Source organism: Alligator mississippiensis, chromosome 7, assembly GCF_030867095.1.
Source record: "Alligator mississippiensis isolate rAllMis1 chromosome 7, rAllMis1, whole genome shotgun sequence".
NCBI classification, from domain to species: Eukaryota; Metazoa; Chordata; order Crocodylia; family Alligatoridae; genus Alligator; species Alligator mississippiensis.
The window spans coordinates 85,904,095-85,930,113 of NC_081830.1; the positions used below are offsets into that span (position 1 = coordinate 85,904,095).

At 54.1% G+C, this 26,019-nt stretch overlaps 1 protein-coding gene across 2 annotated transcripts; it reads right to left on the reverse strand.

The window, feature by feature from the left end:
• Positions 1–742: 742 nt before the first annotated feature.
• Positions 743–22,190, reverse strand: PCYT1A (phosphate cytidylyltransferase 1A, choline). 2 transcript variants are annotated; one of them, XM_059731257.1, is made up of 9 exons: positions 21,989–22,190; positions 16,839–16,991; positions 15,659–15,758; positions 13,959–14,075; positions 10,154–10,305; positions 9,191–9,269; positions 6,847–6,989; positions 5,376–5,564; positions 743–4,827 (listed from the first exon to the last, which is right to left on the reverse strand). In XM_059731257.1, exons 2-9 carry the CDS (start codon positions 16,953–16,955, stop codon positions 4,621–4,623), a joined length of 1,104 nt encoding a protein of 367 aa, XP_059587240.1. In that variant the 5' UTR covers positions 16,956–16,991; positions 21,989–22,190; the 3' UTR covers positions 743–4,620. The 2 variants fall into 2 exon arrangements, with proteins under 2 accessions (XP_059587240.1, XP_059587241.1); XM_059731258.1 differs by lacking the exon at positions 21,989–22,190 and adding an exon at positions 21,128–21,182.
• Between the last annotated feature and the right edge of the window lie 3,829 nt (positions 22,191–26,019).

The following is a 26,019-nucleotide window of genomic DNA, read 5'->3' on the forward strand; positions in this document are numbered from 1 at the left end:
CAGAATGGAGGAGGGATAAATGAAGCAGCAAGGGGTACGTCGCTGTGGTTTAACCTCTGCTTAACACGGGGTAGGAGCGGACACACTCAACAGCTACCGGTGAGCAGATGAAACGCAGTCACTCCCCCATCGGCTCCATCCGTCCAGCTCCTTTTACAGTGCACAGGGCAACCCATGCCCTACATGGTTAGTGGGAGGCTGAACAAAACCAGTGCAGGCCCAGTCCAGCCCATTAGGAAGCAGTGTTACCAGCTGCCCTGCTGTAAACAGTGAAGACACAAGCATCCGCCACTGCCCCAGAATCAGTCACCCAGGGAGCCCCACCTGCTTCAGCAACGTGGGCCTTCCCGGAGGCGACTGGCGAGCTCTCTCAGGCTGCAGTCAGCAGCAAAACCGAGAAGAAGCGGACCCCCGGGCTGTAGCAGGTGTTTTCCGCTGGCCGCGTTTCAGCACGTGGCACAGAAGGCATGTTCCCTCTGCTTTGTGGAACGTGCCGGCAGTCCGGGACCAAATCCGACCCCCCTGGGACGGCAAACCCCGGGACAGCAGCAGGAGGGAGGAAACTGGTAAAATAAAAATAAAAATAGTGTCATTAACCCAGTTCTTCGTCAACCCCAGCTTCGCACCTAGGAGGGGCAAGGCTAGGGAAAGCTAGGGCTGACGGGCCCGTGTTAAAGGGCTGCAGAAGACAGCAAAACCGTGAGCACTGAGGAAGCCAAAGGAGGCGTCAGAGGCAGAGGGGTTGGGTAAAATTACTTTGTGTTTATTGGGCTAAACATAAAAGTCAGAAACCAACTCAAGAACAAGCCAGTGATGCACACACGGAAACCGAGACGGTGAACACTGATTGAGAAGGGGACGCCCCCGGCTGCGGAGACGTGACTGGTGAGAGAAGCCACCCGCCCCTCTCGTGTGGACCCAGCGTGGCAGCAGGCCTCAGCTAGGCTGCCACAACCCCTGAGGGTCTCCAGCACTGGGATCCCCAGGCTGTTTGATCCACGTCGCCTCCTGGCTCCCCCGTGAGCAGAGGTGAAGTTAAAGAACAACAATCCAGAACTTAAAATGTGGATGCCAACACATCCCTTTTGTGCATTTTGGAAAATAACCCCCGTAAAACTAAACCAACGAGCACCCTCCCGGAGAAGAAAACCAAACCGTTGCTCTGACACCTTGCAAGCAGCTATATATTGGAGAGCCCGTTCGGTTCACTGGGAAAAGACAAAGCCCAGGACAAACCATAACCCCACCATGATTAGTTACAAGATTGTCCAGTTCCACGCAGTTCGTTAGACTCCTATGATGACGCGTTGCTGGAGACGTTCCCAACAGATGCGGCTTTCAAGGATGTGAGCGGCAGCACTGGGCAATGGGACTGCATGCATCTGAGAAAGCTCTTTATCTGCTCACTGAGCTGAACGAGGGACAAGCCAGGCCCGGGGGCCACGTTCAAGGCGGGCAGTACGTCCACCGAGGAAGTCTCCTGCACCAACGAGCAGGGGCTGCATCTGGGCTCCCCACAGAATGATCCCCCCTTGTGCGTGTTCCAGATATACCGGGACGGAGAAGGGGACGGTCACCGAGGAGGCAGGAGAAAAACACACCCTGGACCGTAAACCCTACCGACGGGTGCTTGGAGGAACGGGATGGAGCCTCCCAGGGCTCGGGTCTGGGGTCCCTGTGAGAGATTAACAGAGGACAGATGTATTCTGCTTTCTTTCATCCAGCTTCCAGAGCCAGCCTTCTTCTGAAACCCAACCTACATGCCACTGAGTGTCAAAAGATCACAGCCGTAGAGCTGAAGCCATTTCGCCTTCAGTTCAGTTCAACCATCTGCCGTTCCTATCCTTCCTGCCCACCTGAAAACCATTTGCGAGGGTTTGCTTTCAAAGCTGACGGCCTTGGGCTGCGGATCAGGGCTGGCCCGACGCTGTCCTCTTGTGCTGTTGCAGCAAGGGACTCCTATGGGTGACATAGCACTACTTTCCATCTGAATACTGCAGAGGCTCTCCGTTGCAGGGCGCCTATCTGGAGCCTCCTCCTCCCTTGCCACTCTGTAGTGTTCGGCTAACCAGCCTCGTGTGATGTGCTGTGGAAGAGGCCGTGTGCAGGCAAGGTAGAGCTTGAATGGCGCTGAACAAACTGTACGAGGTAACACAGTGGGAAACCCAGCCTGTCTCTTCTGCAGCTCAGTGCATTGCAGGTTTTGCCACAGCGAGACTGTTGCCTCTCCCCTTCTCACAGCACCACACGTGAAAGGTGCCAGGCAAACAGTGAGATGATGCTGTTTCAGCACGTGCCACAATAAGCATGGGGAGCTGAGCGTCCATCTCCATGTGCAAAGCGCAAAGGGGGAGCGAGGGGTGTTGGCGACCAATGGCTTTGTTAAATCCAGCTCTGTGCGGATCCTGGGCACACAGGGCCTTGCAGAGGCCGGACCACTTGTGGGCTGCCTTGGGAGTGGGTTGACATCAGAAACACTCACCAGTAGTGAAAGAATACTGCTGCTCACACTGTGCCTACGGTGATGGCCAGGCCCTAAGCTGCCTGACCCCCGAATTGTGCGATCAGCTGGCGATATCACCTATGGACTCTAGTGTCTACTAACGGAGCGGGGGGAAATACGTCGGCATTAAACACCCTGTGCTCTTCGGTCACGCAGATACCGAAGAATGAAAAAATAACGTGCTTCCTTCCATCTTGTGGCTGGAAACAAAGCGACGGCTCCCCTGCAGCAGCTCGGCACGTGCCCAAGCGCGAAATCCAGCTGGTGTTTCAGGCAGCCAAAAGCTTTCCCTTGCTTCAGTGGAAATACATGGACGAAGGTGCACATGTGCGTGTGTCTGACCCAACACGGTGGGGAGGAACCGTCCATACGAAGCCTTCACAACAGCAGCACGAAGAACAGCTTGACAGATGGAGGAAGGCTAGCCCCTTTGAAGACGGGGATGGTCAGGTTCGACAGAAGCTTCTTTCTGCGGACAACGGCTCTAGTGGCTGTCTGTCATTTCCTTGGACCAGTCACCCCAGATTTGGAGAACGCCTGTCCCTTGGCTCTTGAGACTCTGCCCTGGCCTCATCATCAGCTCCCCAGCACCAGGGCACTCTGCTCAGGGAACTCTTTCTGAATGGGAGATGCTAGGACAAACACCAGCAGAAAAAACACACACACATAGGAGATTCACAGCTGACTCCGCTCCCGCCAGATGGCTCCCGGTTTAGAGAGAAGCCTGCTGGGACCACGACCTACCTGCCCAAGTCACCCCCATGGGAGCTCGCAGATGGCACCGCTACAGATGCTGCTAAGTAGCAAGGGACATTCAAAGCTCAACACAGACGTTTATTACGCGCTTGATGGCAATACGTCACGGGACCAGACTGGGCAGCGAGCGGGTTGGGGCCGAGCAATTAAAACCCGAAGAGGAGTGGTTTGCTCTGAGGCTATTTTGGGGCCCCTGCAAAGCAGTCGGGAGGTGACGCACCTGCATTTAAGGTGCTGCTGATTTAACATTGATACGAAGCTGCCGCTGGGAGAAAACGCGCCCTGCACCTCTCTTATGTCAGAGAACGGCCCCTCGCCAGCCCAAGGGCTTTTTTTACAGCTGTGGCTTCATCACGCAGGTATGAAAGATGGCTCCCAAATCCCTGCCTCTCCGCACGCGGCAATTTAAACACACAGACACACGAGGGAGGGGGGAAGGCAGAAGCAAACAGCTTGCAACTTCTAGCTGGGCTCACGCGCACACAAGACGACACAGCGGGTGTCCTGGGAGAAAAATTAATGCTCTTCTCACAATGGCAGGGCAGGGGTCAGAAAAAGTTCTTAGCTTGGGATTCAGCAATCCTCCCAGAGACCTGCCTGATTAAACAATCCCCAAAGGCCTTTCCCCCCTGGCTTCTGCAGCCAGCCTTCGAACAGCGAAAGCAGCGCTGACTAGGCTTGTGCTATGCTAGAGCATGCGGCCACGTCTGTCCTGCAGCGTCTTCTAACCTGGCGCTGTCCCCGCACAAGAGGCACCGTGAGAGGGCTCAGACCTCTGTGCCACGTGACTAGGACAGGCTGGGAACCGCAGCTAAGAGAAGCGAGAGCTTTTCTGAGACCTGGGGAGTTCCTGGCGCAGCACAGACATCTCTACACAATTAAAAAAAGAGAGCATTTCCCCCACGCTCCTGCTCCCAGCACCGTCTCCCAGGCTGAGGACCGTGGACAGCCACGACTCAAGGGACTCAGCAGCCAAGCCGGCTGCTTCCCAGTCGGGCAACAGAAGACTGCGGTGGGTCAGAGAAGAGACCCCTGATCTTCTCCCCATGCCCGCCACGCCCAGCAGAGGTTAACAGGGGCAAGCCCTAGAGCTAGCCTGTGATTAAAAGAATACCCTTATTTTTTTCTCTTTAAATAAAATCTTTCCCCCTGGAAACCACTGGGACGTAAACAATAAAAAGGGGCACAGGGAGGTGAGAATGTGCTTCCAGGGCAGCAGCCCTTGCTCAGAGCGGGCGAAGCCCCCACCTGCCATCAGCCCCGCCTGTGCCTATCGCGCTCTTGCTCAGCTGTGAAGCCCCCGTTGGGGTTAGAGTTGGGATCGGACGAGGCATGACGGGCGGCCAGCCCCCGCCGGCCACTTAATCCTCCTCGTCCTCGCTGATGTCATAGGTAATGGCGGCCTCGTTCCTGGCGCGGTTGGCTGGTGAGGCTGGCGGGGTCTTGGCGGAGAAGGGCCAGCGGAAGGAGGGGGACGGGGACCGGTCGTGCGTCGGGCTGCTGCTGGGGCTCTGCCGGGGGCTGATGGCCTGCAGCATCCGGCCCTTGCCTTCCTTCAGCATGTGTTTCTGGGGAGAGGAGGCACACAGGAGCAAGGTTACAGATGTGGGTCGGGGGTGTCATGCCACGAGAGACAGCTCGTGCACCACGCTGGGCGCTGCCCTGTCCCACCACAATGTCAGGCTGCAGTAGGAAGTCTATGCAAGACCCTCAGTGGAGCTGTGGGCCTGAGGACGTTTTATACAGGTTCAACTCCTTTGAAGCAGACTGCTCCTGGCAGGCACTGGTGGCATGCGGCTGGACCCCTATGGCGCCAGGTACCTGTACATAAAAATCTTGCCTCTGGGCCTTCAGTTCAAGCCCACTCGGGGACAGCAGTGATGGGAAGTTACCACAAGAACTGGAGCCTTAGTGGTCATCCAGGGATCTGCTAGCGTCCCCATTAAAGGTGTGTGCTGGGCATACCTGGGGACAGAGGCCTACACCATACCTGCGCTGGGTTAACTGTAGGTCACTGCTCTGCCAGGCTGTGGTCTGGGAAGCACTATGACCAGCCAGAAAGCCATCTGCAATTCTAACCCCTTCCCTCCCCTCCCCTTCCCCCCATCCTTATTACCAGTGCTCCTTCAGGGCCAAACATCTCCAGGAAGTTGCCAATGAACTCCCGGGACTTCTCCTCCCATTTCTGAATGAGGTCGATGCTCTTCTCCTCCACCTTCTGCACAAACTCCTTGGATTTCTCCTCCACGTCCTTCACCCGCTTCTTCACCTTGTCCACGCGCTCCTGCAGATGGTACCTCTTCTCCTGCGGACGCAAGCAGGGGCATTAGGAAAATTAGCAATCACGTTTCCCCACACACCATTCTGCAAGGGAACTGTCACTCGGACCTAGAGCGCCTGGGTTTGCTCAACAGTGGCTCCTGGATCTCAGCCTTTCCTCCTCTTCACCTGGTTCCTTCCTTACCCTACAGGGCAGCTGCAGAGTAAGTCTGAAAGACTCTGGAAACGCCAGTCCCAGAGACAGCAGAGGAGACCTGCAGAGCAGTTCAGAGTCTAAGGTAAATCAAGGTCCGTGAGCAACAAATGAGGAGGAAAATACAGACTACGTGACATACGGATCAGAATGTACCGCCGATGGTATCTGCAGGAAGGGGCAAACAGATCTACTTTGGCACCTGATCTGTTTTAGAGATCTCCTCTGGGGATCACAGGGATGGGCATAAGCCTGCTTGCTGGACGCTCTTTGCAGGCAGACAAGGGGAGATTATAACGAGGAGAGAGACTCTGACAATGGCACCATAAGCCGCCAGCTCTGTGTTTCTACATCAGATTGTCTCCATATACGAGATGGCGCCAGAGGCGTCCCAGCCACTGGAATGGAAACACACAACCTACCACTTGAACGCCCAGCCCTGCTGGTTGATAGAGAAGTTAGTCAGTACAGACTCAGCCTCGCCCACCCCTTCAGAGCCGGGCTGGTCCCGCAGGACTGAGGGGGAATGGTTGTGACAGCAGAAGCAAGTGGATCCTGCCCCCGCCCTGGGGAATAACACACTGCTGGTTTCCCTTGTCAGGACTGAACCGGGTGAAAGCCGTGTGCTGGCAACAACAAAACAGCCCCCTGGGAGGTGCTTCCCTTCCCTCACAGCCCCAGGGGACTCAACACCCGCACAGCCCCCAGCTGGGAATAAACAGACGAAGCTTCAGTCAAATGTGCAAGCCCCGTCTCCCCTGGCACAGGCTGGAAGCCAGTGCCTGTTTTATGCAGCTACGTTTCTCAGGGAATGAAAGCAGTGCCGTGACCTCAGTTATTTCCACTGCTCTCCTTATCCAGAAGCTCTCTCTCCCCTATGCTGACTTTCCAAGGGGACAAAATCGGAGCAGGTGTTACAGCATTAAAAAACCCACAAGGGCCCTGGAGAAGATGGACTCTTTAGCTTGGTGGAGTTATTGCAGTTCCCTTGGACCGCGACAGTGCCTGCAGGGCTCAGCAGGATATGGCTCCCACTAAGCTCCATGCTACTCAAAGGCGCAGCCACACAGCCTTTGATCTGGGGCAGCTCACGCTGCAACGTGCTCCGACTCACATTGATAAAGCTGACGTTGAGCTCCTTGGCCGTGTAGCCCCTCTGCAGGTTCCGCCGGGCGTAGACGTCATAGTCCCGCACGATACGGGTGATGATATCCGACGTGGAGATCCCCTCCGTCCTTTGGGTGGGAGCAAACATGCCTATGCCAGGGAGACAGAAACCGGGACAGCTGGAGCTCAGCGGGCAGCCGCGACAGACTGCTGCAGCATTTCACAGACTCTCACTTCTATCACCCTCTTTAACTGCTCATTTTCCAGTTGGCCTTTTACTTGATACCCATCCCCAAGCCTGGGATTCAAACTTCTAGAAGGCAACTGAAGAGACAGAGCGGGCCTCAGAGAGTTGCAAAAATGAGCAAAGGATGGGAAAATCTGCCTCAGAGAAAGGCTCCAGGGCTCAAGCTATTTCACCTCATCCAAGAGATGGGTCATGGTGTCTGTGTGCATGTGTATGAAATCTGGCTGCAGTTTATCGGCACCTATATGGGGAAGAAAGCTTTGATCACGGGTTGTTGGACTTTTGGCTGCTAGGTGCAAATACCACATCTCTCATACCACATGCCCCAGAATATAACATTTACCTTGTTTTTGAAAGGCAGAATGAAGGAAAGAAAATATTTTTCCACAGTTAAGGCTGCAAGGAGCAGGGACAGAGGTGAGTCTTCAGCTGATACACCCTCCCTTTTTTTTGCTTAACTAAAGCTGAAACCCTAGCTGCTGAAGACTGGTCTCCATAGATGGACCTATGATTTTGAAAAAACCTAAAAGAATCTCCAAGGCTGAAATAAGAGAGAGAGACCAGAAGCAGCTGGAGGCAGGAATGGACTCAGGGCTGTCCTAGGGACTCTGCTATGCTGCAGGTATGACTGGATGACCACCAATGGCCCCTTCTGGATTTTAAGGCTATGGAAATCAGCTCAGTAATAGCCCTGGGCCCCACTCCAAAACTGCCCTGGCAGACCCCTCCTTCTGCAGAGTTCCGCTAAGTCTGTGGTGCTCTACAACAGCACGAGGATCGGTCTATGATAGGGCCATGGTCACAGACTACAAGCAGAAGGTGACTTTTCACTGGCTTTCTCCTACTTGGGGAAAGGGACTCGCATATGCATGCAGGTTCTCCCTTTATGGTGTTGTTAAGGCCGGTGTCTTCAGACAGCCTTCAATGATCTGGCAGAAATCTGCCCGCAACACTGCAGGACCACGCATGCCTACGTAAGGATCCATCAGGCTGCAGCCAACGCTCTGTGCTCCTTTCTGCAAAAAAAAAAAAAAGGCTCCCCTGCTTAGCGGGCAGCGAGCCAGCCACTGGGCCTGCGCGTGTGGCAAGTAGTGTGCCTAGAAAGGGATCTCGGATTCTACACCTCTCAAACCAGTGGTTATTTAGTATCAGGCTGATTGCAAAGATGGGCTCTGAATATGAAGGCACTTTTGTACCAAGGATGGGAATCAGGGAAGGGGAACTTTCAGTTCGAAGGGCATTTTGTGCGGGGCTGTCGCACTTCGCTCGGTTCTCTTTGCTGCTATCAGAGATGTCTTTTAATGGAGGCTTCTCCTGCACTGACCTCATGGATGCTGGTCTGTTAAGGGACAAAGGACAACAGACTGAATGTAAGAGGAAAGCACTTTTGTTTGAGCTCAAATGAACACTGGTCACTGTGGCAGAGTGAGAAGGTCCCACAATGCAAGAGGGAAAAGTTCCATTTAAACTCAACAGGTACAAAGACCCTCCTTTTGACTGTCCTCAACCAAGAGATGAGGAGGACCGGTTATCTCTAGACCGTGGCACAATGGATGAGACCCACGCGTACAACAACAGGCAGTTCATTTTGTTCTCAGCTGAACAGTAGAACCTAGATTTTTTATACCCGGGTTGTTTGCAAACTGCTTCATTTGACAAATTAAGGATTTGACAAAACAGTTCCAGATGGGATGTTGCTGCAGCTACATCTACTCCAGCTAGTTTGCAAACCCCCAAGTTCATGGCAAGGGCCAGGAACCTGCCCTAGTGAAGAATCCAGGTCCTACTAAATCTCAGGCATGCAGACTTTACCCATGGGATATGCTAAGTGCAGCATTTCAGGCCTGGTAAGAAGAGTGCTGGGCTGTAGCCAGGGAGAGCAAAGGCTTCTGGTTTCTCAGTCTGTCACTGCATGGGCTTCCTCCCCACTGCCCTGGAAAGGAGCACCTGGCATGGCCCTAGCAATGGGAGCAGTGGAGGAGCCTAGGGAGAGGTGACCTCAGCCATCCATGCCATGCTTGGCAGTAGTGGGCACTGGTTATAGCAGTGCTTTCCAGGAGCAGGTGCCAACAGTGACAGGTCAGTGGTGTGTCTTAGGGCTCACCTGCATCTTTGATGTGCTTGTAGACATCGTCGCTGCCCGCAGAGGAATACGGGATGTCATCATGGGCAACAAAATCGATCTGGAAGTTAGAAAGGGGAGAAAAACGTTGGGGTGAACTCTCCCAGACCCCATGAGGAGCTGTTCGTTTGTAGAGAAAAGCAATGGTCAGGATGTTAGTGCATGTTGCCGGAGCACAGGTAGGTGTGTTCCAAAACAGGGACCTGCAAAGGGCTTTCCTAAAGACTGAGTTTAGCCCTTGACAGCCCAGTCCTCCTGACTGACCCTATTGCAGGCCGAGTGTCAGAAAGAAACCCTGAACCAGGAAATGCGTCAGAGATGCTGGCACAGAGAGCGGGTTGACCCAGACAGGGCCCGTTGCCAGCAGGGAGCCTAGTGTGGCTGGCTAAAAATCCCTGTGGGTGCTGGGCCCATGTCAGCATGCAGCCTGAGGCAGGATGGTGAACTGCCTTGATCTCCATCTGCATTAACACATGCAATAAAAATCACCCGCCTCCTTTTAAGTCCACCTGAGGCTTTTATCCCTTCAGACCCAGGAATTTTTAAATCAACCTGAGACTTTTGTCCCTCCAGACCCAGAATCTCGCTGCTGTTTGCTTTACAGTCACCTCCTGCTACCTCAGGTGACCCTTTGTTTCTGCCCAACGACAAAGCAGAGCCCAGGACAGATTAGCTCTATCTGTGACCTTCAGGCTTCTCACCTCCTTGCCAAGCCAGTGCCCAGATGGCAGCAGCACCTGCCATTCCAAGCTAATTCTGGTTGTGTTCCTAACTGCTTCAGAAATAAACATGCCTTGGATCCGACACAGGATTTTAAATGGAAAAGGGCTGCTTTGGGAACAATGCTCCCAGGGAAGTGCGACAGCCCCCCTGCCCAGGCCCTTCCTGCAGCCAGCTGGCACCTAGTCCCAACAAAGCTTGTGGCTACTGCAGGCTGTGCCTTACCCTGTGCTCTTTCAGGAACTCAGGGGTCAGCGTCCACGGCGCGTTCCTCACCACCTCGTCCACGTAGCGGCAGTGCTGTACTGCGTCGTACCGCTCATTCTCGTTCATCACCGTGAAGCCCTTGAAGTTGTGGGTCAGCTCGTCACTGCACACTGTGGAGAACGGCGCGTTGCCGGGAAGGTTAGCTAAACACATTGCCCTCATCCCAGAGCCCACCGCCTGCCTCTCTGCACCCTGAGACAGCTGGTGCTTGCATCCCACCAGGCACAGCCTGAGCGGCACTGGAGGCAATGGTGGATCAGGACGCCCATCCAGGTCTCCTCTCCAAACAACACAGCATTGGTGTGGGGAGGAGGGATGGTTGGAGGGGACAGAAGACAGAAAAGAGCCAAAGGGGCTTCTCCAACCAATTCCACTGGCTCACTGGGAGGAACTGGTCCTCTAACTTACTAGGTTCTCGATGCCAAACCCTCAGAAGAGTCTGGTGGTGATCAATACACAAGGCTAAAAATAAAGCCAACAGCCAAGGAGGTGGTCTCACTGCCAGGTTGATTCAACTGTGCCAAAACAAACCAACCTCTCATTGAAAGCTCTGCGCACAGTTCTGAGAAGGAAGGAGTTCTCTTCAGTAGAGATGCACTGATATATTGGTTGCGTATCGGATTGGCACCGATAAAAGGGAAATTTACATTATTTGCTACTGGCTCTTTTGGCCACTGGAGCTGATAATGCTCTCCGATAAATATAATTAATCATGCCTTCTGACCGGGGCCCCCAGACACCTGGTTTCCTTCTCCCCCACGGGGCCAGGGCCCCTAGATGCTTGGGTTCCCTTAGGAAACGGCAGGTTTCCCCTTGCAGGCAGGCAGCATTCTAGCCTGCGAGGGGTCCTGCTTGGGGTTGCTGGGAGCGAGACGCAGAAGGCATCGTGTTCATGTGCACAGCCTCACGCGAGCAGGCGGCCAGGAAAACAGCCAGGCAGCATGGAGAGCGGCTCCCTGCAGGTAAGTCTATAAGATGGGAAGGGGTGTGGTGGAGGAAAGGGGGGTGGGTGTGTGGGAGGTGGGGGCAGATTGAGGCCCCCATGATGAGGGAGGGAGTGGGCAAGGGGCAGGGGTAGGAGGTGCTGCCCAGCCAGGGTGGTGCTTGGGACCTGGGGCCAGGGCAGGGAGTGGGACAGAGCCACGGGTGGCTTGCCCACAGGGTACAGGGGGGCATTATATAAACCAAAAAAGAAAAAGGTTTATTTATGTCAGTACATTTTAAAGTACTGGTATAAATAAACCTTTTTTTTCATTTGACGTGCTCCAGCAGCCTCCAGCATCACATGTAACCAAATCAGTTATCAGATCAGTATTGGCTGATACGGCTGGTTAATAATTGGCTACCGGTATTAGCCAAGAAAATCTTTATTGGTGCACTCCTACTCTTGAGTGATCAGATCCCGAAGTAACCCACATATTGCCACCCCCCAGCCACAAACCAGCTGCTTGTACACCTATTAAACATCCCTCCGATCTCATCGGTCCCCAGCAGCCCCACAACGAAGCTGCATCCAGCATTCTGCTAGGATTCAAGTCAGTGCAGGTTTCAAACCCAAATGACGAATGCTTCACTTCTTGGGATGAACAGGCAACTTTTGAAACATGTGGGCGTGCAATCTGCCAGACAGCAAGGTGGCTTAACTGTGGTCTGCTTTATGTATCTGAGTAATTATTCTATAGATGCCACTTTAATATATTTTGTAGCTTTTAAGCCCACGTACACAGTCATTTCCTGCCATCGATTATAGCAAAAAAAGAAAAGAAAAGAAAAGAAAAGTGTAAGAATGCTATGGTAAGGGCAGCCCTCGACTGACACCAAAAAAATGGAAAAGAAACCCCCTGAACAAAGAGAGTCCTGTAGGATGGTTGCTAAGATTCGTATGGGTGTCTTCAGCTTCAAGAAGCTGCTACGTGGTTCAAAAGATGAGCCAGTGGTCTTACCAGCTCAGATGTGCTTGTGCTGAAGGACCAACAGGCTGACTTGAGGTTACTTCTAGACAGAAAAACTTAAGAGGCTGTTGCATTCCTGCCCTGTGGTGGTTAACCAGGAGAAAGGAGGATACACAGGCCCCTTTGGCAGATATGGCTGTGTTCATGGCTGGGGGCCAGTGGCCAATGCCACAGCAACAAGCCAGAAGCAATGGCTTCTTTTCCTCCTGAAGTGGTGGCCTGGCTGAGTCCTCCTGCTGAAGTCCCCATTGGTGCTCCTTACTGGTGGAGACTCCCATTCTGAAGTCCTTGGCACCACTCAAGGAGGCTGGATCGGGTCAAGGGCATCCTCGTTAGAGAAATTCTGGGCTCTAAGTCCAGTTAGTGTCCAAGTAGACCAGTCAGCAGCTATTAAGACACCTCAGATGATGGATCAGGCAGCCCACAGACATCTCATCTACCCCAATCCCCAATTTAGACTGAATCTCAGGAAAAAAAAACCTCACCGTTAGAACAGTGACACAGTGGAATAGGGAAGTGGTCCTTGCCCTACCTTGGGCAAATTCAAGAGGAGGTCGGATGATCACCTGTCTGGGGTCTTGTGAACCCAGCATTCATTCCTGCCGGTGGCAGGGGGTCAGGCTAGATGATCTGTTCAGGTCTATCCTGACCCTAGCTACTATGAAACTATGAAGATCCCTAAGAAAGTTGTGGACTCTCCATTGCTGGAGGTGCTGGATAGCCAGCCCCTGGTCGGGGATGATCCAGGTGTAGCAATGCCTATGTTCTACCATGGGGATTTTCCATTGCTGGTTGCCCCCTCCCCACCTTTCTGCTACATGTGCCTGGGTTTTTGCCTTCCTCAGGGGCACTAGGTTTTGGCTGCAGCCCAGGCTGGGGATTTTGCCTGGGCTGTGCCAGTGCTGCTGCTGTGACTTAAAGCTGGAGGTTCCTGGCTCGGGAGTCTCCCCCCTCTACTCAGGGTTGGAGCAATCACCATATTTGGGGTCAGGAAGGAATTTTACCCAATTAGTGTCAGACTGGTATTTGGGGGGGGAAGGTTCCCTTCCTCTGTAGTGGGGGGCACAGCCTCTACCTGGAGCTTCTTAAGCATATGTTAATAACCTTTCATAGAAGCAGGACACTAGCTGCTGTGGTCCCCCTGCTTTACCTGTGGCAGGTTTGGGTGTCAGATCTTGTGTTGTATCAGAGTTGATAGTAGTTTTACTAAGAGGTTGGACAATGGATTTGTACACGATGGTTTGGACAGGGCTGATCCTGCCTCAGGCAGGGGGTTGGATTAGATGTGACCTCTGGAGGTCCCTTCCAGCCCCATTCCTCTATGGTTCTATGAACTCCAAAACCATCACAAGTTGAAGCCAGCAGAACGCTAGGACTGACTCTCACAGTAAAACTCATCCCACGTTGGCTCAGCTACATGTACAGAAACAGTTCCTCCCTCCTCTGCTGCTCCTGGTTTACAGATAGTAGCCGAATGCCTCTTTTTATGGCTCAGTATTCAGCAGCTAAGCTCTGCCTAGCACTTGGCATGCAATACTGAGATGACAGGTTCAATGAACTCAGTTGGAACAGAGAGTCTTTCCCTCCCAGAAACAATTTCACAATTTCAGGATTTAATCTTTATGTTCAGGCCTACTATTTGCCTCAGTGTCCCACGCACACGCTGTGCTGAGCTGAACTCAAAGCTGAAGGGCGAGGCACTGCCACGTGACTGTCCTTTGAGGCAGAGAGCCCAAAGCAGGGTGTCACCTGCTGGAGAAGGACAGGGAAGATGCAGTAAGGTCTTCTCAAGGTAACAGATCTCGCCTTACCTCCCACAATGAGGTATGTGTTGGGGAAGAGGTTCTTAGCTTGCATCAAAGCCCGGGCATGTCCGGAGTGAAACAAGTCGAATATCCCATCAGCGTAGACCCTGACCGGCCGATCCACTGAACACAGAAAGAGATGGGCAGTTATGAGCAAGCAGGCCAGGGGCAGCAGTTTTTAGTCATACCTTACTGCATGGGCTTGGCTTCCCAGCTGGAAAGATCTAGCAAGGGCTGTCACTACAGAAATGACTGTTTGAATGTGAACCTGGGCCGGCACGCGTGTGGCCAGTGCGTGGCGTGGGGGCAATGACGTAAAAGGAACCTGGTGTAAAAGGAACGCCGGGGACATGCAGACGGCAAACCCCTCAGCCCCTGGAAAATCAAAATGCAACAGCGACATCCTGCTCAGTACCTGGCTACTCAGGCTGGCTTGTTGGAGATGTCAGAGTTGTTTATGAACTTCCCAGGATGAAGCCTCAGGACCTTCCCAACTTCCCACCTGCTTCAGTTCACTTCCATACGCCTGGAGGTGGAAGCTCACGATAACATCCACATCTTTGGGCTCCAGAAGATGGGCCAAGTCTCTTTTGAACCCACTTAACAGGACTCCTAAAATCAGCCAGAGGGGGCTGCTATGGAGTCAATTCTTAAACTGCCTGCTTCCGTGGTGTGCAAGGTTGTATGGTAAAACCCAGCTGGGGGATCATGGGAAGCAGCTAGGCACAGTACTCCTAGGCTGCTGGATCTGTTGGATCACTCCCTGCCCTAAGCCAGGGCAGACCAGAGCTTTCCTTGGACAGAGGCAACCATCAGCATCAAGTGACCAGGCAGGTTTCCAGAGGGCAAAGGCTGGAACCTCTGTTCTTGTGTAAGGTGCTGGGACTTTCAGAAATTCCTTCGGGAGACGGCTAGCTGGGTCTTCACATGTCACAACGGGACTAAGCTTGCTGCTAGTTGCTCTGTTGCTGTTTATTGAAAGAGGTGCAGGGGTTTTAGCATTTTCATTATGGTGGTAAAGGTGTCTCTGAGATGGGCTGGTAAGACAGGGGGGAGGATTGATGCCCCCTGTAGGGGTTGCCAACACCGCGTGAAGTAAACCACTTGTCTAGACCTTGTTCCTCTCTCACTGGCTCAGTTCTACTGGGAAAACTGACTGTAAAAGGAGCACTACTTTTGTCCCGAGGGGCTGACCTGTTGAGCTCACTGAAATTCCTTCAAAGGCCGTGCTGCATTTCACTGAGCATTTCCAAGAGCCAGCTGGGATGCTGACCTTGTGTTGGGGCTGGCTCTTGGAGTCACTTGCTCAGGTCAGGCTATTTTTCTTGTAAATGCCTCCTGTCTCTGTGACTGGTGGTGCTCTCAGCTACCCCTGGTCCTAGTGTACAAAAGATGCTTAGCCCTGACGCTTTTTTGCAGTGGTCTCTGGCTTTGAAGGGACTCAAGCAGGTGGTTGGAAGTGTTTACTGAGACCGCAAGTTAGTTGGATGACAAGTGACCTCACTGTGGGAAGAATGAGGCACCTGTTTCAGCGACAGGTGTAGGCAGTGGTGTAATCCTAGTAACAACAGCTGTCTTAATCACTAGGGTGAGTAGGGCTACCCAGCCCAGGAGAATGCTCCCCTGCCACAACTAAGGCTGAGTTGGGGGCAGGAGAAATCAGATATGCCGAGTTAGAGCATCGGTCTGCAATGGGGGTTACTCACACGGGGTTCCTCTCAGCGCCTCCTCGAATGTCACCCTGGCGTATGGCTTGCTGTAATCGATTTCGATCTCATCCGAGAAGGGGGCCGGCTCCCGCAAACTCTAAACAAGCAGAGAGAGAAGAGAAGCTCGCAAAGCCCCCTCCCCAGGTGAGCATGTTACCCAGCATGGCGAGGGAACTCTGATGTCACAGCGGTGAAGTAATCAGCTGTGTCCCTAAAAAAGTTTTATGCAAAACGCCTTCAAGGGATTTGCTGAAGCTAATCCTCCAGGCAGGCCCTGGGGGTGATTATCTGCTCTCTATACAGATTTTCAAAAAGCATCTTGATGCCCACCTTGCTGGGGTCATCTGATCCCAGCAGTCTTTCCTGGCCAACTGCAGGGGAGCTGGACCCGATGATCTTGTAAGGTCCCTTCCAGTCCCTAACATCTGTGAATCTATGAATCCTTAGGAGGGAGGGAGCTGAGCAAAGGTGAGGTTAACTTATGCCCCAAGTCAATGGAAAAGCTCGAGTGCAGCCCAGGGGCAGATCCACTTCTATGACTCATAACAGCTCCACTGAGCTCACTGGAACCATGACGGTGTGCATCAGTAGAGGAACAGTGCCAGGAGGCGGAGCTGCTGAGCCCTCAGGGAAAAACTCCCTTGACTGGTCCATAGCAGGGAACAAAAGATTACCCCTTCTTCTTCTTTTGCATGGCTGACTTGATGCAGTTTAGGATGAGTTAATCAGTCTAATGCTCTTGAGGAAAGGGAATGCATCTCTGCAAAGTCACTGTCACATCTGTATCGAGGGCAGAGTGTTGTTATGCGGTCCATAGTTTGATCAGGGTTGCCACAGTTACATCCTGCAGAGCTCCTAATACATCCCTGCTCTAGCATTAGTCCTGCAAGGGACAAGCGGCAACACCTGTCCCTGTACGGCCCTAAGGAGTGGTCTGAGGCCCCCGGGAAAGCATGCACTAGTCCTGGGGGACCAGTCAAAGCACAAAGCTAGGTGGGGAGGGTGGGAGGGGGGTGATGGAGCAAAGCTGTCATGCTTGCTTTGCAAGAAGCAAATACCAACACTGCTTCCCTCCTTGTCTTCTCCAGACACAGAACATTTTACTTGGCTCTGATCAATACTGCAGCTTCTGTGCCACTCACCCTGCTCCCCACCCCCAATTTAACTACTCGCTTACGAAGGCGCGGCGGGACATTTTTGCTGGGATTCCATCCAGCTCTGCTGCTCCGTTGGGTCCTGGGCCTTCTTTTCTTCTCTTCCGGGAATTCAGCCTGGATGAGGTTGGTGCCTCCATCTTCTTGGACGTGCCTGGTACGTCGGCTGGAGAGACCTAGAAGAAAGATACAAAAGAGGAATAGAAGTATCTGATACTTCTCTGAGGGAGCGCTGAAAGACTGGTCAATAAGGGGCACCGGATGCAGAAGGTCAGCCCAAAGACACAGCCATCTAAACACAGGGCTCAGCCCGTGTATTTGGCATCGGCTGTTAGAGCATCTTGACAAACGGTGCTTGAAGGGAATGCTGAATCACGGCTCCCTGTAAAGCAGCTCACAGTTGCATTAAACTGAGTGTCTAAGAATCAGCAGGCTGGAGAGAAACTCTCATGACAGCCAACGTCCTGCTTCTATAAAAGGATATCAACATATGCGCCAGAGATCCCAGGTAGAGACCATGCCCCTCACTACAGAGGAACGCGAGCCTCTGCCCCCCAGTCTGTACCAGTCTGACCACGGGGTGAAATACCTTCCTGACCCCAAATATGGTGTCGGTTTGAGCCTGAGCAGAGGGGCAAGACCCTCTAGCCAGCAACCTACGGCTTTACTTCCCATCATTAGCGAGAGGCGAACGAGGCTATTTTGGCACCTGCATGACAGGCCGGATTCAGAGCTGCCCGGTCCACGTGGAACGTTGCACAATTTCCCACTTCTAGTTTCAATGAAAGAGGATGCACTTCCCCTCCTCTGCACCCCCACCCCCACAGACAGCTGGCGGACGAAGCTGGGTTTCCCCTTGAAGCCCAAAGGGAGAAGCAGCCACTTTAAACAGGGAAACAAGGAGGAAAAGACCTGCTCGTGAACTCACCCTTGACCAGGGAAGCAGCAGCTGGCTCTCAGCTGCCCAAGTCACTAACTTATGGCTCGTGCTCTACTTACACCTTGGCACACGAGGGCGACAAGGGAAAAATCCCACTCCAGCTCCCACTAGAGTTAAAAGCGGGGAGCTGCTAACGGTGGGACCGACAGAGCCCGACTTCCTCCATGATGTGCCCATGAAAAGGGGGGCAGGCTCCCAGCTTGCACTTCTGTGCTGCCTTCGGTCAGAGAAGCTGATCAGACACCTGCCGGTAAAGGCCTGTCAAATCCTAGTGCTCTGTGGATTGAGAAATCCTCCCCACCCACATGCCACAGGTGTGCTGGGACAGATACTGGGTGTGTCTCGGCTCTGGCTGGCAGGCCAACACGCCATGCAGCAGAGAACAGGCCACGTCACAGGCAACCTTTTCTCCTACTCCCCTTCCCCCATCTGAAGCATTTAACAGCGTCTCGATTATGTCAGAGCTGTGGTGCCCCATGACCCTCCTGTGCAATCACCAGTCAGATCAGATAGGGAGGCCTCCGCAGGCAGAGCTAGAGAAGGGGCACGTGGGCAGCACTGCTGGCCTGGCACTTGGGAGCGTTTCCAACTAATGCATGGAGCAATGCTTCAGAATAAGGACAGGCAGCCCTTGGCAGCCTTCCCTGCTGCAATAATATGTGCCTAGCTTATGTCACATCAAGACTAAAAATGGCTGAGGAGGTTTTGGACAGCAAGTGCGGCAGCCTCCGGACACAAAGGGACCGAGGTCTGTCCAAGGCCTGTTCTTGGGCTAGTATGCGTGGTCCAGAGCAGAAGAGAAGGAGGGAGTTCAGAGAAGCTGAGGCGATCAGGGGGCTGGAGGAACACACCAGGTAGCAGGGAATGAAACGGCGCAGGAGGCGCAATGAATACCAGCAACAGAAAGCAACCGATCAGAACAGTGCAAAGGGAGACCGCAAGGTTTAACAGGACAAAGTTAATGGGGTAACCCAGGTGGAGCACGAGGGGGAAAAAGTCCATAGCAGTGAGATTTCCATCATCCAGTAAGTAGCAGCAGCCCGTCTTATGGGACCAGACCAGACCAGCCGAGGTACTGGGAAGTCCTGTCAATCTTGAACTGTCAACGAGCGGATCCCCCTCGCTCTTTGCTACTCGAGTCCCTTCTACAGTCCTGGTGCGTTAGTTCTGGCAAATGCTCGTTCTGGGAAGGGATCGACTGATTCGTAGCACCGGCGTGCTACAGAAAGCAACAATCAGCCCCCTTCAAAAAGTGTGCAACCTGGGGCCTTGGCTCAGCAAACACTTGTGCATGCTGGACTCAAAGCCTGCAGGTAATTCTGACTTTAAAAGACCTTCCTATGAAGAGACCAGCGTGCCTGGGGATGCTACCCGCAGCACAGACCAGCAGCAGGGAACACACGCTTCCCCTGTTCCACCAGGCAAGATCCCCCAGCCCCCACTTCAGCACCAGGGATCATTTCGCTGGTGCTGCCTCATCAAGCAGTGCCCAGCTCACGCACACCAGCGACCCTGGGCTACGGTTCAAGCTAACGGACATGAATGGAGATCAGCCGAGATGGTCTTCCATACGATCCGATACCTTGCTTCGCTGACGCCACATTGACAGGGACGAAGGAGGTGACTGAGCAGACAATCTGGACAGCTGATACAATAATCCCAGCTGGGGAAGACAAATCACTGGCTTACTCCCGGGCACGCTTTTAACTTTCCCGGCAGGGGGCTGGAGCGAGTCACAAGAATGATGGATCGGCTCAGCTGCTAACCCGCACGCCCCTTTCCAACACCGGCGGGAGGACTGTAACGGGAACCCCCATCGGGATGAATCCGAAAGATGCCTGCTTGCTGCGCTGAAGCCGAAGCGCAGAGTGATTGTGCCCTCTCCTATGACACGGGGAACGCTCTGCTGCCAGAAGAAAAGATTACGGCGGGGCCAGGAACCGTCTCCTCTTCTAGTACGGGATGATGCCGAGGGAACCACCATCCAAGTTCTGCCCTGACACCGACAGCAATAACCTCCCCGATTCTTCCCCCCACAACTACCGACTCCTCCTCTCCACTCAGTCGATCCACCTTCTTTCTCCCTCTCGCTGGGCTCCCTTCGGTCTCTGCTTTACCTACAGGAGCTGACTGCGACAGGGCCTGTCTGCTGGGGAAGGGGCTGCGCTCGCTTGCAGCTTGAGAAATACCCTGCTTTACGGGGGGGGGGTTGCGATACGTGCCAGCTGCAACGATGCCGAGGGCCACGTTCACTCCTGCCTAACCTACAGCAAAGCAGGTGCAGATCAAAGCTTGGAGAAAACCTCCTGTAAGAGCGGCGCGACCGCGCGGTGAGCCGCCTAAAGCATCTGCAGCCTTCGTCCTCGGCGGGTAGGCCGCCGTCTAGGCTGGCTTAGGAACAGCAAGCGTCCCGCTGATGTCAGTGCTGCGAAATCAGTGGGAGCCGTTCTGCGCTTTCCAAGGGGGCCGGACCGGGCGCCAGAGGAGCAAGCCCCGCTCTAACAGGTGCTAAAACGAGAGCGGCCCACGGCCAAGGGCTGCCCGTCTCCACGAACCTCCTCAGTGGAACAAGCCCTTATCGCCGATCTGGAAGCTCCTGCACTGAAAAGCACCCCTGCTATTTATACCTCAGACTAAAATAGCCCCAGGACCTATCAGCGACCCCTGCACCACCGGCCCGGCGCAGGCTCGAGCGCTTTATTCCCGAATGCTCGAAGCGCCCCGTCCGGCGGCAAGTTGGGGTTCGCTCCAAAAACTCGTTCGAGCAACTCGAGCGGGCACGGCCCCAAGGAAGAGCTCGTCTGCAGGCTCTCCACGAGCGGGACTTTCCCCGAAGCTGGGGCGTTTGCTCCGCTCGGACGAGAGCGGCAAGGGTAACAACCCATCCGGCAGATGCAGCGCTGGGGGCTTCGTCTCCGAGGTCGTCTCCCGCTGCGCCGGGCTGCAACGCGTTCGGCCTCGGAGCGAGGCTGTCCTACGAGCCCTCCTCTTGGCAGGAGAGCTCGAGGCGACTCGAAGGGGTCGGGATCTCCGGTGTGAACCCCCGCCCGCCCGCCCGGACCGGGACAGCGCTCCGGAAGATGGGATCTCCCCTTTAAACCGGATCGGGAATCACCACCCTCCACCGACAGCGCGGGGTCGGGGTGGGAACAGTCCCCATCCCCGACCTCGAGGGCCCGGCTGTTTCGGGCCTCCACGTTCACTTCAGCGACTCCCTATATCGGGGGGGGGGGCACCGCTCCAGCAACGCAAATACCGCCCCCCCATGACACGGCGCTGCAACGTGGCAGCGGTGCCAGCACGGGGGGGGGGGGGCGGCCACCGACCCCCCAGCCCAGCCCAGCCCAGCCCAGCCCGGGCCCCGGCTCTGACCTGCCGTGTGCCGCTCCGCTCCTGCCCGCAGGCCCCGCCCCGGAAGTGCCCGGCCCGCCGGAACGGACCGCCCGCCCCGCCCCCCGGAAACCGTCACCGCCACCGCGCGCGGGTTCCGCCCCCGACCACCGCCACCGCGGGGGGGGGGGGTTAGTAGTGAAGGCCGGGCCTGGGGACCCTGCAGTGACCTCGAGGGGAGACCCTACAAAAACACTGGGGGGCCCTACAAGAACGGGGGGACCCCAAAATAACGGGGGGGAGACCTTGCAATAACAACCAGCGGGAGACCTTCAAATAACACCGGGGGGGGGGGGGCTGGAGACCCCACGGGGTGAAGACCTTACAACAGTATCGCACGAGGGGAGACCCTACAATAACACTGGGGGGAGGCCCTAAAATAACACCCAAGGGAGACCCTACAATAATGGGGGGAAGCCCTAAAATAATGAGGGGGAGGCCCTAAAATAACACCCAGGGGAGACCCTACAATAATGGGGGGAGGCCCTAAAATAACACCCAAGGGAGACCCTACAATAATGGGGGGAAGCCCTAAAATAACACCCAGGGGAGACCCTACAATAATGGGGGGAAGCCCTAAAATAATGAGGGGGAGGCCCTAAAATAACACCCAGGGGAGACCCTACAATAATGGGGGGAGGCCCTAAAATAACACCCAAGGGAGACCCTACAATAATGGGGGGAAGCCCTAAAATAATGGGGGGAGGCCCTAAAATAACACCCGGGGGAGACCCTACAATAATGGGGGGAAGCCCTAAAATAATGGGGGGAGGCCCTACAATAACACCCAGGGGTGGTGGTGGGGGGGTGGAGACCGGTGCCCGTCAGCGGGGAGGGAGCTACCTGGGCCTGGCGCTTGTCCTGGCGGGGGGCCCCGGCGGAGGCCCGCGCCGGCCCAGGGGACAGGGGCCTGCTGCGCCACTCGGCGTCGAGGTCCAGCCGGGCGACGGGGAGCGGGGCGTCGCACTCGGGGCACAGCTCCCCCTCCGCCGTGCCCGGGAAGGGCGCCTCGCACAGCAGGCAGCGCTTGGACTTGCAGTGGTGCTTGCGCGGCCGCTCCGCCATGGCCTCGGCCACCTGCAGCAAGAGGGGAAGCGAGAGGAGGCCTGAAGGAGGGCCTGGGGGCTGCCCTAATTGAAGGGCGGGGCTTGGGGTTGAGTCCCCCCCCCCCCCAGGGAGGAAGTGGGGCGGCGGCTCGGAGACCTGGCAGCGGGAAAAGGCAGGCCCCCACGTGCGGGGCCGCCCTGCGGCACGTGGAGGGATTCGGGGAGGAAGCAAACCAAGGAGCCAACAAGCCCAAAGTTGCCAGGGGGGGCTGCAAACTGCCGGGTTCAATCCCGACTGCAGCACATGGCCTGCTCTGCGCTGATCACTGCGGCCTGGGGGACACATCTCTGCCGTGTGCTCGCTCCGGAAGAGACTGCCACTTGTTTTGTGCAGATCCTGGTGGAGCCAAGGCTCCCCTTCGTGCTAGCAATGTGACCGAGGTGATGCAATTAAGATGGCACCGAGTTGCGGAGGGTTGCACCCTCGTCTGCTTGTGGACAGGACTCCCGACAAGCTTCCCGCTGGCCAGCTTCCAGTGGGAGGTTCTTGGCTACACGCCGTCTTCATGGACATTCATGGAGATTTCTCTTTGGCTTGCTCCTGCGGCCGCACGGCTGAGGGCAAGTGAAGCTCACTGGCATCCAAACCCCAACCCTCCGGGCTCGGGCCTGCGCGTAGGATGCCCGCCAAAAGATTTGGAAGTATCCGAAGCCCCAGGCTGGAAAGTTTGGGGTGGGGGATATTTGCCGGTAGTAGGGCCACATATGGTTCTTGGAGGATCGAAAGGATTTGGAACTGATCTGGCTGATTGGACTTGGGACATGAAAAATTGTCCTTAAAACAACAACAAAAACCCACCCACCTTCTGTGCCCTTGAGCATGTGGCTCAGATCAAGCGTCTCAGCCTCTCGTGGGCTAAGATCAAATGGGGGCACCTGAATCCCAAGACACCTGGGCTTGGGCTGGCACGTAGGATGCCTGCCGATGGACTTGGGAGCATCTGAAATCCCAGGAGGAGAGCCTGGGAGGGAGGATGCTCACTGGCCGCAGCACCAGACAAGGTAGTTAGAATGACTGAGTCCTGCCTGCTCAATCGACATCGTTTTTGGAATGATTTTGTGCTCAATAGATATGATTTGGCTGATTTGACCTGGAACACAAAATATATGAATAAAAAAAAAAAGAAACTGCAGTCTGCACTGGCTTCCTGTATCTTTCCAGGCACAATCCAAGGTGCTGGTTTTGACCTCTACGGCCCTAAATGACCTGGGCCCTACAAACCACCTGCTCCCTTATGCCTCATCATGACTCCTGAGGTCAGCCCAGAGCAACCTTCTGCAAGTTTAAGCATCCATCAGTGTGCCAAGGCCGCACGGCAAAAACATGTGGGAAGGTTGTTTGCAGCAGTTGCTCCTCAGCCTTGGGACTCAATCCTTGAGGCCGCCAGAGCTGGAGCCTGGATATCTTCCAGAAGCACCCTGGACCTTTCTGCTTGGGCAGGCATTTAACAAGCAAGACCAGGCTGGGACAGTGTTTAGGTGGGTTGGTTTATATTTTATGTTAGCACTGTAAGTTGTTGCAAGTCGTATTGTATTATATTGCTCTGTAGCTGCACTGAGCCTTTGTTGGGAAGGGTAGCACATACATGTCAGAAATAAAACAGGGCTTCCTTTTTTTTTTTCAGTCCTTGCCTTAGTAAAAACCAAAATAATCACATGCCAGGTTTCATTACTATTTAAATTTTTTTTCCGATGACTTGATGAATCAGATTGATACAGGAAGATGGAGCAAAGAATTTAAACGTCAGCTTTTTAGCGAGTATTTTCATTGAATCGTCTTATTTTTTCTTTGCCCCCCTCATCTTCAAGCTCCTTTTCTTAAGTTAGTAAAGCTTGAGCTGCAATCTCAGCGATGCCAAGGCAAAATCATTTCTTAAGTGTGTGGAACATATGACAATCTGATGTGCTGATCTGTTAATAACTAAGTATATGGGGTGACAGTCTATTTGGTATTCAGATTCAAACTAGATGAAGCCGAGGTAGGTACTGCTTTGGGATATCACTCAGAGGAGGAAGAAAAATAATTATGGTGTGTGTCATGTCCAGCACTGTAGCATACTATTTCCAGCGCTGTAAGGTGGAACAGAATGCACAAGTCATAGAATCACAGACAACGAGGGTGGGAAGGGACCTCAGCAAGCCAGCTAGCCCAACCCCTGCTCAGAACAGGACCAGCCCCCACTCCATCATCCCAGCCAAGGCTTGGTCTACCTGGGTCTTAAAAACCTCCAAGGATGGAGACTGCACCACCTCTCTGGGGAACCTGGTCCAGTGCTTCACCACCCTCCTCATGAGAAAGTTTTTTCTAATATCAAACCGCAACTTCACTTGCTGCAACTTGAGCCCATTGCTCCTTGTCCTGTCAGCCGCACCACTAAGAACAGTTCAGCTCCATCCTCTTTGCAGACCCCCTGCAGGGAGTTGGAGGCTGCTCTCAAATCCCCTCCTCATAAGCGCAGTTCCCTCAGCCTCTCCTCACAAGTTATGTGCTCCAACCCCTGAGACATTTTTGTTGCCCTCCGCTGGAGTCTCTTCAATTTGTCCACAGCCTTTCTGTAGTGGGGGCCCACAGCTGGACACAGCACTCCAGATGTGGCCTCACCAGTGCTGAACAGAGGGGAAGAATCACCTCCCTCCATTTGCTGGCAACGCTCCTACCAATGCAGCCCAGGACGCTATCAGCCTTCTTGGCACAAGGGCACACTGCTGGCTCCTGTTCAGCTTCTTGTCCTCTGTCCCCCCAGGTCCTTTTCTGCAGAGCTGCTGCCCAGCCCGTCACCCCCAGCCTGCACTGATGCATGGGACTGTTCCGTCCTAAGTACAGGACTTTGTACTTTTCCTTATTGAACACCCTAAGTTTTAAGTCCAATCCTCCAATTTGTCAAGGTCTCTCTGAATCATAGCCCTACCCTCCAGCATATCTACCACTCCCCCCAGCTTAGTGTGATCCTTTATTCTTCATTTGCCTCCTAAAGTTTTGGAGTGTCATTGTGACCTGTTGTAACCCCCACTGTCATTATATGTAGCAACCATGGCTAATTTAGACTGTGATAATGCTAAAATGTCTTGAAATCCTACTGTGCATACACACACCTTGACACAGAATCAAGTGGGGTTGGAAGGGAGCTGCGGAGGTGACATCGAGTTGAACTCCCTGCCTGAGGCAGGATCAGCCCTATCCAAACCATGCTACACAAAGCCATAATCTAAATTCTTTGTAAAACTACCAATGACCCTGACACAACAGAAGACATCAAACCCAAACCTGACCCAGGTAAAGTAGGAGGACCACAGCAACCAACGTCCTGCTCCTTATTGAGATCCCAGGTAGAGACCATGCCCCACTACGCAGGAAGGCGACCACCACCCAGTCCGTACCAATCTGACTGTAGCGTAAAGTTCCTTCCTGACCCAAAATACAGCAGTTGGCCTGACCTTGAGCAGAGGGGCAAGACCCTCAAGCCAGAAACCTCTGGCTTTAAGTCCTAGCAGCACTGGCGCAACCTAGTCAAAATTCCTAGCCTTGGCTGCAGCTATCTAATGCTTAAACTGCAGGCACAATACTGCAGGTGCTTTACTTGGTAGTGGGGGGAAATTACAGACAAGAGTGAAGTTATCTCTGTCAGTGTTTGCAAAATCAGGGCCTACTTTGAAATCAGCTGCCAAAAGCCGGCATAGCAAGCAGTACGCAAACAAGGAGGAGGAGGAGGAGGAGGAGGCTGTAATAAAGTAACCAGCTGTGTGAGCTAATGTCTGACTTAACTGCCG

Bases quoted from the DNA above. Each gene is read 5' to 3' on its own strand.
- PCYT1A (XM_059731257.1), bottom strand. From the start codon at position 16,955: ATGGAGGCACCAACCTCATCCAGGCTGAATTCCCGGAAGAGAAGAAAA. The intron at 14,076-15,658 runs GTGAGTAACCCC...TTCTGTGTTCAG, and splicing joins GGCGCTGAGAGGAACCCCGT to TGGATCGGCCGGTCAGGGTC. The intron at 9,270-10,153 runs GTAAGGCACAGC...TCTAACTTCCAG, and splicing joins AGTTCCTGAAAGAGCACAGG to ATCGATTTTGTTGCCCATGA.